We start from the raw sequence: 13,541 nt of genomic DNA on the forward strand, positions 1-13,541 counted from the left end.
CCTTATGAGAGACAATAAGAATGACTACAATTAACAACAGGAAACATAGGGATTTAGGGATTATTAAAGCATACGAACTGCATTGACGATGCAAATGCGGACAGGCAGGCACTAAGGCATATACACAAAATCACATACACAACCATACAGGGACATACATATGCACAGAGCTCTATTCAAATTCAAGATTTGAAGCTAAGAACTACAATAGCCTAATGATAAAGAAGGCAAAAGCCTATTAAAGATTCAAGAGTGGATGAAACCAGACTCACTGCTACTAATGAGGATTCCTGAACCTGACACCACTTCCAGTTCATTTTTCAAAAGGACAGGATGAAGAATAGAACACATCCCAGACAGACAGTTGTAAACAGGTTGAAACCAGCCTCCTTTTATTTTAAATGTGATATGTACAGGAAAAAGGTCTGTTTACATTTCTAAATATATCAGGTCAAAGTCTGAAAAACAATTGCACTGTGCTTACAATAGCTTTATACTTTAAACGTCATGATACATACATACAGCATTGTAAAGTCAGACGGGATACAAATAGACTGATCCCCTAATGCAGAGGCCTATTTTAACTTTCACTGTAAAAAAAACTAGAACCAAACAACGAAAGCTTTTCAGGGAAACAAAAGTACCCCAAAACAATCATGACATACTGTACCAAAGAGATTCAAACGGTATGTGAAAAATACTTGGTGTATTGGTGTGTCAGTTAGCTACAAAAACGATCTGACCACATTGTTTTCCCTCCTCAGGCACTTATTAGAGACCTCTGAACCTAGCCATGAACTAGCCTGGTCCCAGGTCTGTTTGTGCCATCTTGTTTACTGCATCCGGGCTTGAGTTTTCCCTAGGTACAGATTTAGGATCAGCTTTCCCCTCCCCCAATCATAACCATTAGTGGGGGAAATGCAAAACTAACCCAAGATCAGCGACTAGGCCGAGGGAACGTCATCCTACACCCTTGTTAACAACGATGACCGTAGACGTAAACTAGACAGCACAAACAGATCTGGAACCAGGCTAGAAATGGACACCACACAACAGATTCCCACCAGACTGCAGACATTGGCGAAGTACTGCAGAGCAGACGACATAACACTCTTGTTTCCATGTTAGACATGTTCAACAGCTGATACAGGGAGTTCGCTCTCTCACACCATGGCCCGAGTCCCAAATGGCACTCAAACTATTTAGCTCAACCATAGGGATCTGGTCAAAAGTAGTGCACTATGTAGGGAATAGAGTGCCATTTGGGACGCAGTCCGCGTTAACTCACAAATGGAAGCTAATGCATTTCATATGACTGTACTTGGCGTAGGGAGAACACATTGAAGCACATCTCCAAAGCAGCGAGGTGCCAGACACTTCTGTTATAGTATACCACGAGGCGACAGAGTACATACGCCAGTCATTTTCTTTTTCCCCCCTTTTGTGTGTTCACCACACTCTCCTTTGTTCGGTTGCATTCATCTCCACCATTCTGTACATTTCATAGACATCCGAGCATCGTCACATTAAAGGCCCATTATATACAAGAGGAGAGTGACTCACTAGTTCCCAGCTATACGGCAGCTGAACGCAACTACCACTCAAACACAATTTCATATTTTTATTAACAAAGGAAGATGGGTCGATTAAACCGAAATCTTGCATCAGTATTCCGATTGTCTCTCTTTCTGTTTCTTTGTGGAGTGAAACCGTGATGTGGCCTTCCACTCCGGAACAGCCTCTTGCGACTGTGTTCTGTTCTTTGGCTGTGGCAGGCAGCAGGTGGCTTGTGATGAAAAATTCAGTGCAGGGCTGACGGGGGAAGAGGAGAGGTGGGGAGGAGGAGAGGATGGAGCCAGAGACAGGCAGACAGGCAGGCCAGGTTAGCCGTGCCCAGAGCAGAGAGGCCAGGCAGTGGATCAGAGACCTCTCTCTCACTCTCTGTGGAGACGACACACACATGAATAATTTACGAGGGGCCTTCATTAATAACCAGTGCTATGCCCTCCTTCTCCCTCTCCTTTAACACACTCCCTTCTCTTTCCACTCCCTCTCTCTTTTCTCGAACCCTCTGGGGACTACTGAAGGGGCTTCTCATAAAGACAAAAACGATTAAAACAGATAAATAGAATACTGAGAGAAGCTTAGCGTTGTTATTTTGATTTAGTGTTAGAGTAGTACTGTCTAGGCAGCCCAGGGGTTTTTCCTGGCCAGGGGTGGGCAAGGGGCAGGGGTGATAGGTCATGTAGGAGCCACCAGACCACAATGGAAGTGTCAATGATGGAGACCACACCACACTCGCACATCGCTCACTCACATTCAGACACACGGTCTCTCTCACATGCACGCATTGCACAAAGGCACACACACCCACATATACACACTTGTCCATGGCTTAAAATAACGTCCGTTTGCCTATCTGTTTGATTGTCAGAGCGTGAGGGTAACAGATGTCTGTGAATCACACAACACTACTACCCAGAAAGCATTGTGACCATAAATACAGAAAGTCTCACTTAACAACAAACAGTCTGTAGGAGGGGAACATGACTGACGAGGACTGAATGGAAGACTAAGGGGTCACATCCAGGGTAAGCCATTAATTCAAACACCCATTGTGCAGTCCCTAACTCTTCTTAGATCAATCTCAGCCAATCAGCTCCTCATGTTGTCCACATCTTCCACAACTGTGGCCCCCTCTTGCCTGTCCCTATCCTTACCCCTATCCCCTCAGGAGTAGAAGGAGCTTCCCCATTCTATGCTAAGCAGCTCCTCAAGTTGCCCACATCTTCCAAAACAGTGGCCCCTCTTGTCTGTCCTGTCCTCAGGAGAGACAAGAGCGGAGTTGCTGCTAATCAGCTCCTCAAGTTGTCCATATCCAGCGCCACCAATTGTGGCCTCCTCTTGGAAGCCCTGTGGCCTCCTCTTGGAAGCCCTGTCCCTTCCCCTATACCTTCCCCTTTCCTCTGTTCCCTCAGGAGTAGAAGGGCCTTCCCTTCTCGGGCCCCTGCAGCTTGTTGAGCCTGGCCAGCTGGGAGGGCGAGGGGGGTACGTCCTGTCTATAGGGGCCCTTAGGCGACACAGGGTCCTTGTGAGCCGAGTACCCGTCATAGGTGTTGTTCCCGGGGTGTTCCTGCGGGGGCGCTAGCAGTAGCTGCTTCCCTTTGGCCTCCTGCTCCCTGCGTCTCTGCTCCTGCCTCAGCAGCTCCTGGGCCTCCAGGAGGACGCGGGCATTCACACCGCTCATCCCCGGGTAGCCGTTTCTGGAGCCCTTGTAGCTAGAGTAGCGAGGGTTCTCCTTGGCCGTCTGGAAACCATCACCCGGCGGGTAGACCTTGTCCCAGGAGTCCTGCGAGATGGAGCTGGGGTTCTTCCTGGGTTGCCTGTGGAGGGAGGGAGAAAGCGTGAATGAAAGGAAGTGCGAGACACGAGTGAATGGAGCGTTTTAAAGAGGAAGAGTGCATTGACTCAGAAAGAGAAGGGTGAGAAAGTGAGAGAAAAGGTGAGACGACAGAAATAGAATGACTAGAATGGGATTCCATATTCAAGCCAATAATCCCATAATGGGTGGACTGGACTGGTGTCTATTTATACTGTACCCATGGGAATAAAACAGGCTGCCATTTAGAGTGTGCCAGTGGTGATGCTATTTCTACGGGTGAGACACGAGTGAAGATGTTAAGAGGGTTTTAAAGAGAAGGGGTGCAATGACTCGGAAAGAGGAGATTCCACAGAGAGAGGCCGGGCCAGACAAAGCCCAGCACCACCCATAACCAATAGGCAATTTAGCACACAATAAAAACATAGAAACACATTAACCTAGAGGGACAGTGACACAGCCATTTCCATCCATATAACCCTTTTGTGAAGGACAGACCGGCCCATTGGGTTTGACAGGCAGTAATAGCAGCCCTGCTGCAAATGAGACTCAACCGGACCCACTATGTCACTCTGGCGGTTTCACAGTAGAAATCTGACATGGTATTTAAAAAGGAGGAGCTGTCAGCCTCCTTCTTCCATACAACATACAGTCAGTCAGCCCTGCAGATGTGTGTGTGTGTGTGACATCACCCCGACTCATGCTTGACTGGGCACTTTGTGAGCTCTCTGTGTTCAGCCCATATGATATGCATGAGTGTTCAGGCTTAGAGCACTGCTTATCTCAGGGGCAGGAGAAATGGAATAGACTGAATAACATCAACGAACCAGACCTGGGTTCAAACACCATTTGAAATCATTTCAAATCCTTAATCTGTGCTTGATTGAGCTTGTCTGATGGACCAATAGAATAGTCCCAAAACTGTAAACCCCACCCACCTGGCACTCTAGGCAGGATAGAGCAAACACTCAAAGTATATGAAAGATTTCAAATAGTATTTGAACCCAGGTCTGCAACTAACAGGCTTTTGTCTCAGAGCCATGCATAATTAGTGGATTTATCAACCAACTGTGAAGAAGAAACCATATTATTTCTGTATTTGAAGAATCATTTGAAGAACCATTATAATGGAAAATGCGTGTGATACCAGACCTTTGTGTGAAGATGACCGGTTAAAAATATCCTGACCAAAAATATCAACTCAACATGTAACAATTTCATAGATTTTACAGAGTTACCGTTCATATGAGGAAATCAGTCAGTTTAAATAAATATATCATGCCCTAATCTATGGATTTCACATGACTGGGAATAAAGATATGCATCTGTTGCTCATAGATACCTTAAAAAAAGGGCCTCACAATCTCGTCATAGTATCTCTTTGCATTCAAATTGCCATCGATAAAAATGCAATCGTGTTCGTTGTCCGTAGCTTATGCCAGTCCATACCATAAACCCACCGCCACCACGGGGCAGTCTGTTCACAAAGTTGACATCAGCAAACTGCTCGCCCACACGACGCAATACACGTGGTCTGCGGTTGTGAGGCCGGTTGGACGTACTGCCAAATTCTCAGAAATGGTAGAGAAATTAAGAGAGAAATTAGAGAAATTGACATTCAATTGGCAACAGCTCCGGTGGACATTCCTGTAACCAGCATGCCAATTGCACACTCCCTCCAAACATTGTGTTTTGTGACAAAACTGCACATTTTAGAGTGGCCTTTTATTGTCCCCAGCACAAGATGCACCTGTGTAATGATCATGCTTTTTAATCAGATTCTTGATATGCCACACCTGTCAGGTGGATGGATTATCTTGGCAAAGGAGAAATGCTCAATAACAGGGATGTAAACACATTTGTGCACATCATTTCAGAGAAATAAGCTTTTGTGTGTAAGGAAAAAAACAATTCGGAAATCTTTTATTTCAGCTCATGAAACATGGGACCAACAATTTAAATGTTGCATTTTTATTTTTGTTCAGTGTAGATATGCTTTCTTTCAACCCACAACATACAGCACCAGTCAAAAGTTTGGACACACGTACTCATTCAAGGGTTTTTCTTTATTTTTACTATTTTCTACATTGTAGAATAATAGTGAAGACATCAAAACTATGAAATAACACATAAGGAATCATGTAGTAACCAAAGAAGTGTTAAACAAATATTATATTTGAGATTCTTCAAAGTAGCCACCCTTTGCCTTGATGACAGCTTTTCACACTCTTGCCATTCTCTCAACCAGCTTCATGAGATAGTCACCTGGAATGCATTTCAATTAACAGGTGTGCCTTGTTAAAAGTTATTGTGGAATTTCTTTCCTTCTTAATGCGTTTGAGCCAATCAATCTCAGTCAGCTGTGTTGTGATAAGGTAGGGGTGGTATACAGAAGATAGCCCTATTTGATAAAAGACCAAGTCCATATTATGGCAAGAACAGCTCAAATAAGCAAAGAGAAACTAAAGTTTCTTCAAGAGCAGTCGCAAAAACCATCAAGCGCTATAATGAAACTGTCTGTCATGAGGAACCCAACAGGAAAGGAAGACCCAGAGTTACCTCTGTTGCAGAGGATAAGTTCATTCAAGTTACCAGCCTCAAATTGCAGCCCAAATAAATGCTTCACAGAGTTCAAGTAACAGACACATCTCAACATCAACTGTTCAGAGGAGACTTCATGAATCAGGACTTCATGGTCGATTTGCCGCAAAGAAACCACTACTAAAAGGACGCCAATAAGAAGAAGAGACTTACTTGGGCCAAGAAACACGAGCAATGGACATAAGACCTGTGGAAATCTATCGTTTGGACTGATGAGTTCCCACAGTGAAGCATGGAGGAGGTGGTGTGATGGTGCTTTGCTGGTGACACTGTCTGTGTTTTATTTAGAATTCAAGGCACACGTATCCAGCATAAGTACAAAAGCATACTGCAGCAATACGCCATCCCATCTGGTTTGCGCTTAGTCGGACTATCATGAACCCAATTGAAATGATTTGGGATGAGTGGGACCGCAGAGTGAAGGAAAAGCAGCCAACAAGTGTTCAGCATATGTGGGAACTCCTTCAAGACCGTTGGAAAAGCATTCCAGGTGACTACCTCAAGCTGTCATCAAGGCAAAGTGTGGCTACTTTGAAGAATCTAACATCTGAAATATTGTTTCATTTGTTTAACACTTTGTTTGCTTACCACATGATTCCATGTGTGTTATTTCATAGTTTTGATGTCTTCACTATTATTCTACAATGTAGAAAATAAAGAAAACCCCTTGAATGAGTAGGTGTGTCCAAAACTTTTGACAGGTACTGCACATTGAAACACAAACCCAACTATCTACATTAAACCCCTGGTTGAACAATTCCAATTTCAAAAGACTGGTCTCTTCATCCTCCACATATGATTTAATTTAATTGACATTAAAGGACAATTGGGCCGTTTCTCTGTGAGTAATGTAAACCAGCTATCTCTTCTCCATTAGATATCGTGCCAGTACTGTACATATGATGTAAAAAGAGAAAGCGAGAGGAGGGATGGAGGAGGAACATGTGGCATTAGTGACATTCCCTATGTCCCAAATGGCACACTATTCCATTCCCTCAGTGCACAACCATAGGGCTCTGGTCAAAAGTAGTGCACTATATGGGGAATAGGGTGCCATTTTGGACGCACTTAGACAGTCAGTGTTCTAAAGAGACCAAAGCTACGGCAGCTGTTGCAGTGGGAGGCCCTTTGGTCCTGCTGTAAATGGCATGACTTTTGCTGTGTGATCAATGCTGTTTCATTGATGAATATCAATATGGGCTCTCAACAACAACAAATGATGCATTTGAATTGGAACCCCTTGTTTAGCAAAGCTTCCCCAAGAGGAAACTGACCTTTATCTGAAACGAAAGCTGTTTTTGAACGCATAGGCCATGATTCAGCCATTCAACCAACGACAGCAGTTGTGTGTGTGTGTGTGTGTCTGGGGCCTTATGAAATCCATCAAAATCACACAAGCTGATACCAGGCCCCATATTACTCCAAGGCTGTGGTCTGGTCATCCAATGGCATTTTGAAGGTAAACAATCAGATTCTTAAAATAATACAAAACAGGTTTATCCAAACAACTGGCCTTAATAGAATTACAATTAAATTACACCACAAAGCCACAGGATGTTTCTTTGACCAGGCATCGGAGACATTGGTACAATAAATCTCCGCTTTAAACAGATCTGCTTCTTCAAATATTTAACAAGCGGGATTCTGTATCAACAACCGAGGATTAAGCAGCATTGATGAAGTACTAGCTCGGAGACTAGGAGATTACATCTTGGTGATAAGTCATTGCTGACTGGAGAATGTAGGGTCGAGAGCATGCGGGGGATTTACTGTTACATACACAAAAGTATGTGGACACCCCTTCAAATGAATGGATTTGACCATTTCAGCCACACCCGTTGCTGACAGGTGTATAAAATCGATGACACGGCCATGCAATCTCCATAGACAAACATTGGCTGTAGAACGGCCTCACTGAAGAGTTCAGTGACTTTCAACATGGCACCGTCATAGGACGCCATCTTTCCAATAAGTCAGATCGTCAATTTTCAGCCCTACTAGAGCTGCCCAGGTCAACTGTAAGTGGTGTTATTGTGAAGTGGAAAGGTCTTGAAGCAACAACGGCTCAGCCGCAAAGTGGTAGGCCACACAAGCTCACAGAACGGGACTGCCGAGTGCTGAAGTGCGTACAAATCGTCTGTTACAAACTGCCACTGGAAGCAACATCAACCCAATAACTGTTCATCGGGAGCTTCATGAAATGGGTTTCCATGGCAGAGCAGCCGCACACAAGACTAAGATCACCATGCACAATGACAAGCATCGGCTGGAATGGTGCAAAGCTCGCCGCCTTTGGACTCTGGAGCAGTGGAAATGTGTTCTCTGGAGTGATGAATGACGCTTCACCCTCTGGCATTCGACAGACTAATCTGGGTTTGGTGGATGCCAGGAGAACTCTACCTGCCCAAACGCACCGTGCCTTCTGTAAAGTTAGGTGCAGGAGGAATAATGGTCTGGGCTGTTTTTCCATGGTTAGGACTAGGCCCCTTAGTTCCAGTGAAGGGAAATCTTAACGCTACAACATTCAATGACATTCTAGATGATTCTGTGCTTCCAACTTTGTGGCAACAGTTTGGGGAAGGCCCTTTCCTGTTTCAGCATGAAAATGCCCCTGTGCACAAAGCGAAGTCCATATAGAATTGGTTAGTCGAGATCGGTGTGGAAGACCTCGACTGGCCTGCACAGAGCCATGTCCTCAACCTCATCAAACACATTTGTGATGAATTGTAACGCCGACTGCAAGCCAGGCCTAATCACCCAACACAAGTGCCCAACCTCACTTATGCTCGTGGCTGAATGGAAGCAAGTCCACGCAGCAATGTTCCAACATCTAGTGGAAAGCTTTCCCAGAAGAATAGAGGCTGTTATATCAGCAGAGGGGACCAACTCCTTAGTAATGCCTACGATCTTGGAATGAGCAGGTGTCGACATACTTTTGGTCATGTAGTGTATCTCAGGTTACTGTAAAATGTGTCTCTTGGTTCAAACTCACCACTGACTGTACTAGTTAGCATACAGTATCATGGTTCAGCTGCAGAGCAGTTTCTATGGTCGCTAGCAAGGTTTGCAATTTGATGTGGTTGGACCTACTTGTTTTCAACATCTACTAGGCCTTGACAGTTTAGTGTATTGTAATTGTGGAGGGTCTGGGGAAAACCACCCCCTAAAGTAAAATTGATTACAGTTTGCCCCCACACACACACACACCTGTATACACACTCATCGCTACCACAAAACATCTAGCATTCACAGTCCAGTCAAGCTCATTTAGCAGCTTCCCACTACACAAGCATGACCTATCCTATAATCCCTCAGCCAATCACAAGCATGAACTATCCTCTAACCCCTCAGCCAATCATAAGCCACAGACGGACACACCACTTCCTGTAATAACACACATATCACGTAGATCAAAGGTAACCACATTATCTCAGATTAGTGTGATCATGTCAGATTACTGGGGCTGGTAACGCAATACAGCCTGGCTGCATCGCAAATGGCAACCTATGCCTTACATCTTGACTACTTTGACCAGGGCCTATAGGGCTCTGGTCAAAAGGGTACTTTATGTAGAGAATAGGGGGTAATTTGGGATGCAGCCCCAGACTATGGTTTCACAACACATCACTGGGGGCACATTGCTTACCCTCCAGGACACCTACAGCACCTTCACAGGAAGGCCAAAAAGATCATCAAGGACATCAACCACCCAGTTACTCAACCCTGCACCTTAAAGGCTGCTGCCCTACATACAGTTGAAGTTAAAGTTTATATACACCTTAGCCAAACACATTTAACTTCAGTTTTTCACAATTAATCCTAGTAAACATTCTCTGTTTTAGGTCAGTTAGGATCACCACTTTATTTCAAGAATGTGAACTGTCAGAATAATAGTAGAGATAATTATTTATTTCAGCTTTCATTTCTTTCATCACATTCCCAGTGGGTCAGAAGTTTACATGCACTCAATTAGTATTTGGTAGCACTGCCTTTAACCTCTAGTGACTTCCCATCCCGCATGAGGGAAAGTAATCATCGACTGACACTAATTAGCATAACGCAACGGACATAAATATTCCTAGAAAATATTCCTATTCATGAAAATCACAAGTGAAATTTATTGAGACACAGCTTAGCCTTTTGTTAATCATCCTGTCATCTCAGATTTTCAAAATATGCTTTACAGCCAAAGCTAGACAAGCATTTCTGTAAGTTTCTCAGTTTTTCACAATTAATCCTAGTAAACATTCTCTGTTTTAGGTCAGTTAGGATCACCACTTTATTTTAAGAATGTGAACTGTCAGAATAATAGTAGAGAGAATTATTTATTTCAGCTTTCATTTCTTCATTTCTTTCATTCTTCATCACATTCCCAGCTTGTCAGAAGTTTACATGCACTCAATTAGTATTTGGTAGCACTGCCTTTAAATTGTTTAAGGGCTGCAATCCCGTTAACAGCCAGTGAAAGTGCAGAGCGCCAAATTAAAACAGAAATCTCAATTAAAATTCCTCAAACATACATGTATTTTATACCATTTTAAATGTAATCTTTTTGTTAATCCCACCAACGTGTCCGATTTCAAATAGGCTTTACAGCAAAAGCACCACAAACCATTATGTTAGGTCAACGCTAAGTCACAGAAAGAATCTGCTATTTTTCCAGCCAAAGAGAGGAGTCACAAAAAGCACAAATAGAGATAAAATGAATCACTAACCTTTGAAGATTTTCATCAGATGACACTCATAGGACTTCATGTTACACAATAGATTTCAAAAAAACTTCACGGAAAAAGCAAACCATGCAATAATCTGAGAACAGCTTTCAGACAACAAAGGAGCCAAAAAGATATCTGCCATATTGGGTAGTCAACAGAAGTCAGAAACAGCATTAGAAATATTCACTTACCTTTGATGATCTTCATCAGAATGCACTCCCAGGAATCCCAGTTCCACATTAAATGTTTGATTTAGTTCGATAATGTCCATCATTTATGTCCAAAGACCTACTTTTGTTAGCACGTTTGGTAAACAAATCCAAAGTACTGAAGAGCGTTCCCTAGTTGCAGACGAAATGTCAAAAAGTTACGTTACTGTCCGTAGAAACTTGTCAAACTAAGTATAGAATCAATCTTTAGGATGTTTTTAACATAAAACGTCAATAATATTCCAACCAGAGAATTCCAAGGTCTGTAGAAAAGCAATGGAACGAGAGCTAACTCTCTCGTGACCGCGCCTCAGAGCCTGTGGCAATCGACCAGACACCTGGCTCAAACAGCCCTTATGAGCTCCCACTTCACAACAGAATCCTCAAACAAGTTTCTAAAGACGGTTGACATCTAGTGGAAGCCTTAAGAAGTGCAACATAACCAATATCCCACTGTGTATTCAAAAACTCAACCAACCTCAGATTTCACACTTCCTGTTTGGATTTCTTCTCAGGTTTTTGCCTGCCATATGAGTTCTGTTATACTCCCACACATCATTCAAACAGTTTTAGAAAACTCAGAGTGTTTTATATCCGATACTAACAATAATATGCATATATTAGCAACTGGGAATGAGGAGCAGGCCGTTTACTCTAGGCACCTTTCATCCAAGCCAGTCAATATTGCCCCTGCAGCCATAATAAGTTTTAACTTGGGTCAAACGTTTCAGGTAGCCTTCCACAAGCTTCCCACAATAAGTTGCGTGAACTTTGGCCCATTTCTCCTGACAGAGCTGGTGTAACTGAGTCAGGTTTGTAGGCCTCCTTGCTTGCACACACTTTTTCAGTTCTGCCCACAAATGTTCTATGGGACTGAGGTCAGGGCTTTGTGATGGCCACTCCAATACCTTGACTTTGTTGTACTTAAGCCATTTTGCCACAACTTTTGAAGTATGCTTGGGGTCATTGTCCATTTGGAAGACCAAACTTGAACTTCCTGACTGATGTCTTGAGATGTTGCTTCAATACATCCACAATTTCCTTTCCTCATGATGCCATCTATCTTGTGAAGTGCACCAGTATCTCCTGCAGCAAAGCACCCCCACAACATGATGCTGCCACCCCTGTGCTTCATGATTGGGATGGTGTTCTTCAGCTTGCAAGCCTCCCCCTTTTTGCTCCAAACATAACGATGGTCATTACGGCCAAAAGGTTCTATTTTTCTTTCGTCAGACCAGAGGACATTTCTCCAAAAAGTACAATCTTTGTCCGCATTTGCAAACCGTAGTCTGTTTTTTTATGGCGGTTTTGGAGCAGTGGCTTCTTCCTTGCTGAGCGGCCTTTCAGGTTATGTCGATATAGGACTCGTTTTACTGTGGATATAGACACTTTGTACCTGTTTCCTCCAGCATCTTCACAAGGTCCTTTGCTGTTGTTCTGGGATTGATATGCACTTTTCACACTAAAGTATATTCATCTCTAGGAGACAGACCACGTCTCCTTCCTGAGCGGTATGACGGCTGCATGGTCCCATGGTGTTTATACTTGCGTACTATTGTCTGTACAGATGAACGTGGTACCTTCAGGCATTTGGAAATTGCTCCCAAGGATGAACCTTGTGGAGGTCTACAATTTTTTTTCTGAGGTCTTGGCTGATTTCTTTTGATTTTCCTCCCATAATGTCAAGCAAAGAGGCACTGAATTTGAAGGTAGGCCTTGAAATATATCCAAAGGTAAACCTATTGACTCAAATGAGGTCAATTAGCCTATCAGAAGCTTCTAAAGGCATTACATAATTTTCTGGAATTTTCCAAGCTGTTTAAAGGCACAGTCAACTTAGTGTATGTAAACTTCTGACCCACTGGAATTGTGATACAGAGAATTATAAGTGAAATAATCTGTCTGTAAACAATTGTTGGAAAAATTACTTTTGTCATGCACAAAGTAGATTTGCCAAAACTATAGTTCTTGACGCTACCAATCCCTGTAGCGGGATCATTTTCGTCTGCAACCGCTGAATAGCATAGCGCAACAGTCAAATAATATTACTAGAAAATATTCATATTCATGAAATCACAAGTGCAATATTTTGAAACAGCTTAGCCTTTTGTTAATCACCCTGTCGTCTCAGATTTAGAAATGATGCTTTACAGCGAAAGCAATCCAAGCGTTTGTGTAAGTTTATCGATAGCCTAACATAGCATTATGTACACTTAGCATCAGGAAGCTTGGTCACGAAAATCAAAAAAGCAATCAAATTCACCGTTTACCTTTGAGGATCTTCGGATGTTTTCACTCACAAGACTTCCAGTTACACAGCAAATATTCCTTTTGTTCCATAAAGATTATTTTTATACCCAGAATACTGACGTTTCTTTGTCGCGTTATGTTCAGAAATCCACAGGAAAGAGCGGTCACGACAACGCAGATGGAAATTCCAAATAGTCTTCATAATGTCCACAGAAACATGTCAAACGTTTTTTATAATCATTCCCCAGGTAGTTTTTAAAATATATATTCGATAATATATCAACCGAGTGTGTAGCTTTTTCCATAACAGCGGGAGGAACAATGGCCGCTTCACTCAATTGCGCACCATCTCACTCTGAGAGCCCCCACCTCTCCACTTACGCAATG

The 13,541-nt window shown here is 43.1% G+C and overlaps 1 protein-coding gene across 7 annotated transcripts in view; it reads right to left on the reverse strand.

Moving 5' to 3' along the window:
- Positions 1 to 359: 359 nt before the first annotated feature.
- LOC112260417 (partitioning defective 3 homolog) overlaps positions 360 to 13,541 on the reverse strand; it is a 251,869-nt gene continuing 238,687 nt past the window's right edge. For all 7 annotated transcript variants that reach the window (XM_024435500.2, XM_024435501.2, XM_024435497.2 and 4 more), the window contains one exon: positions 360 to 3,383. In XM_024435500.2, coding sequence (XP_024291268.1) covers positions 2,975 to 3,383 — 409 coding nt within the window. In that variant the 3' untranslated portion in view covers positions 360 to 2,974. The remainder of the gene's footprint in view (positions 3,384 to 13,541) is intronic.

Source organism: Oncorhynchus tshawytscha, linkage group LG10 (assembly GCF_018296145.1).
Source record: "Oncorhynchus tshawytscha isolate Ot180627B linkage group LG10, Otsh_v2.0, whole genome shotgun sequence".
NCBI lineage: Eukaryota > Metazoa > Chordata > Actinopteri > Salmoniformes > Salmonidae > Oncorhynchus > Oncorhynchus tshawytscha.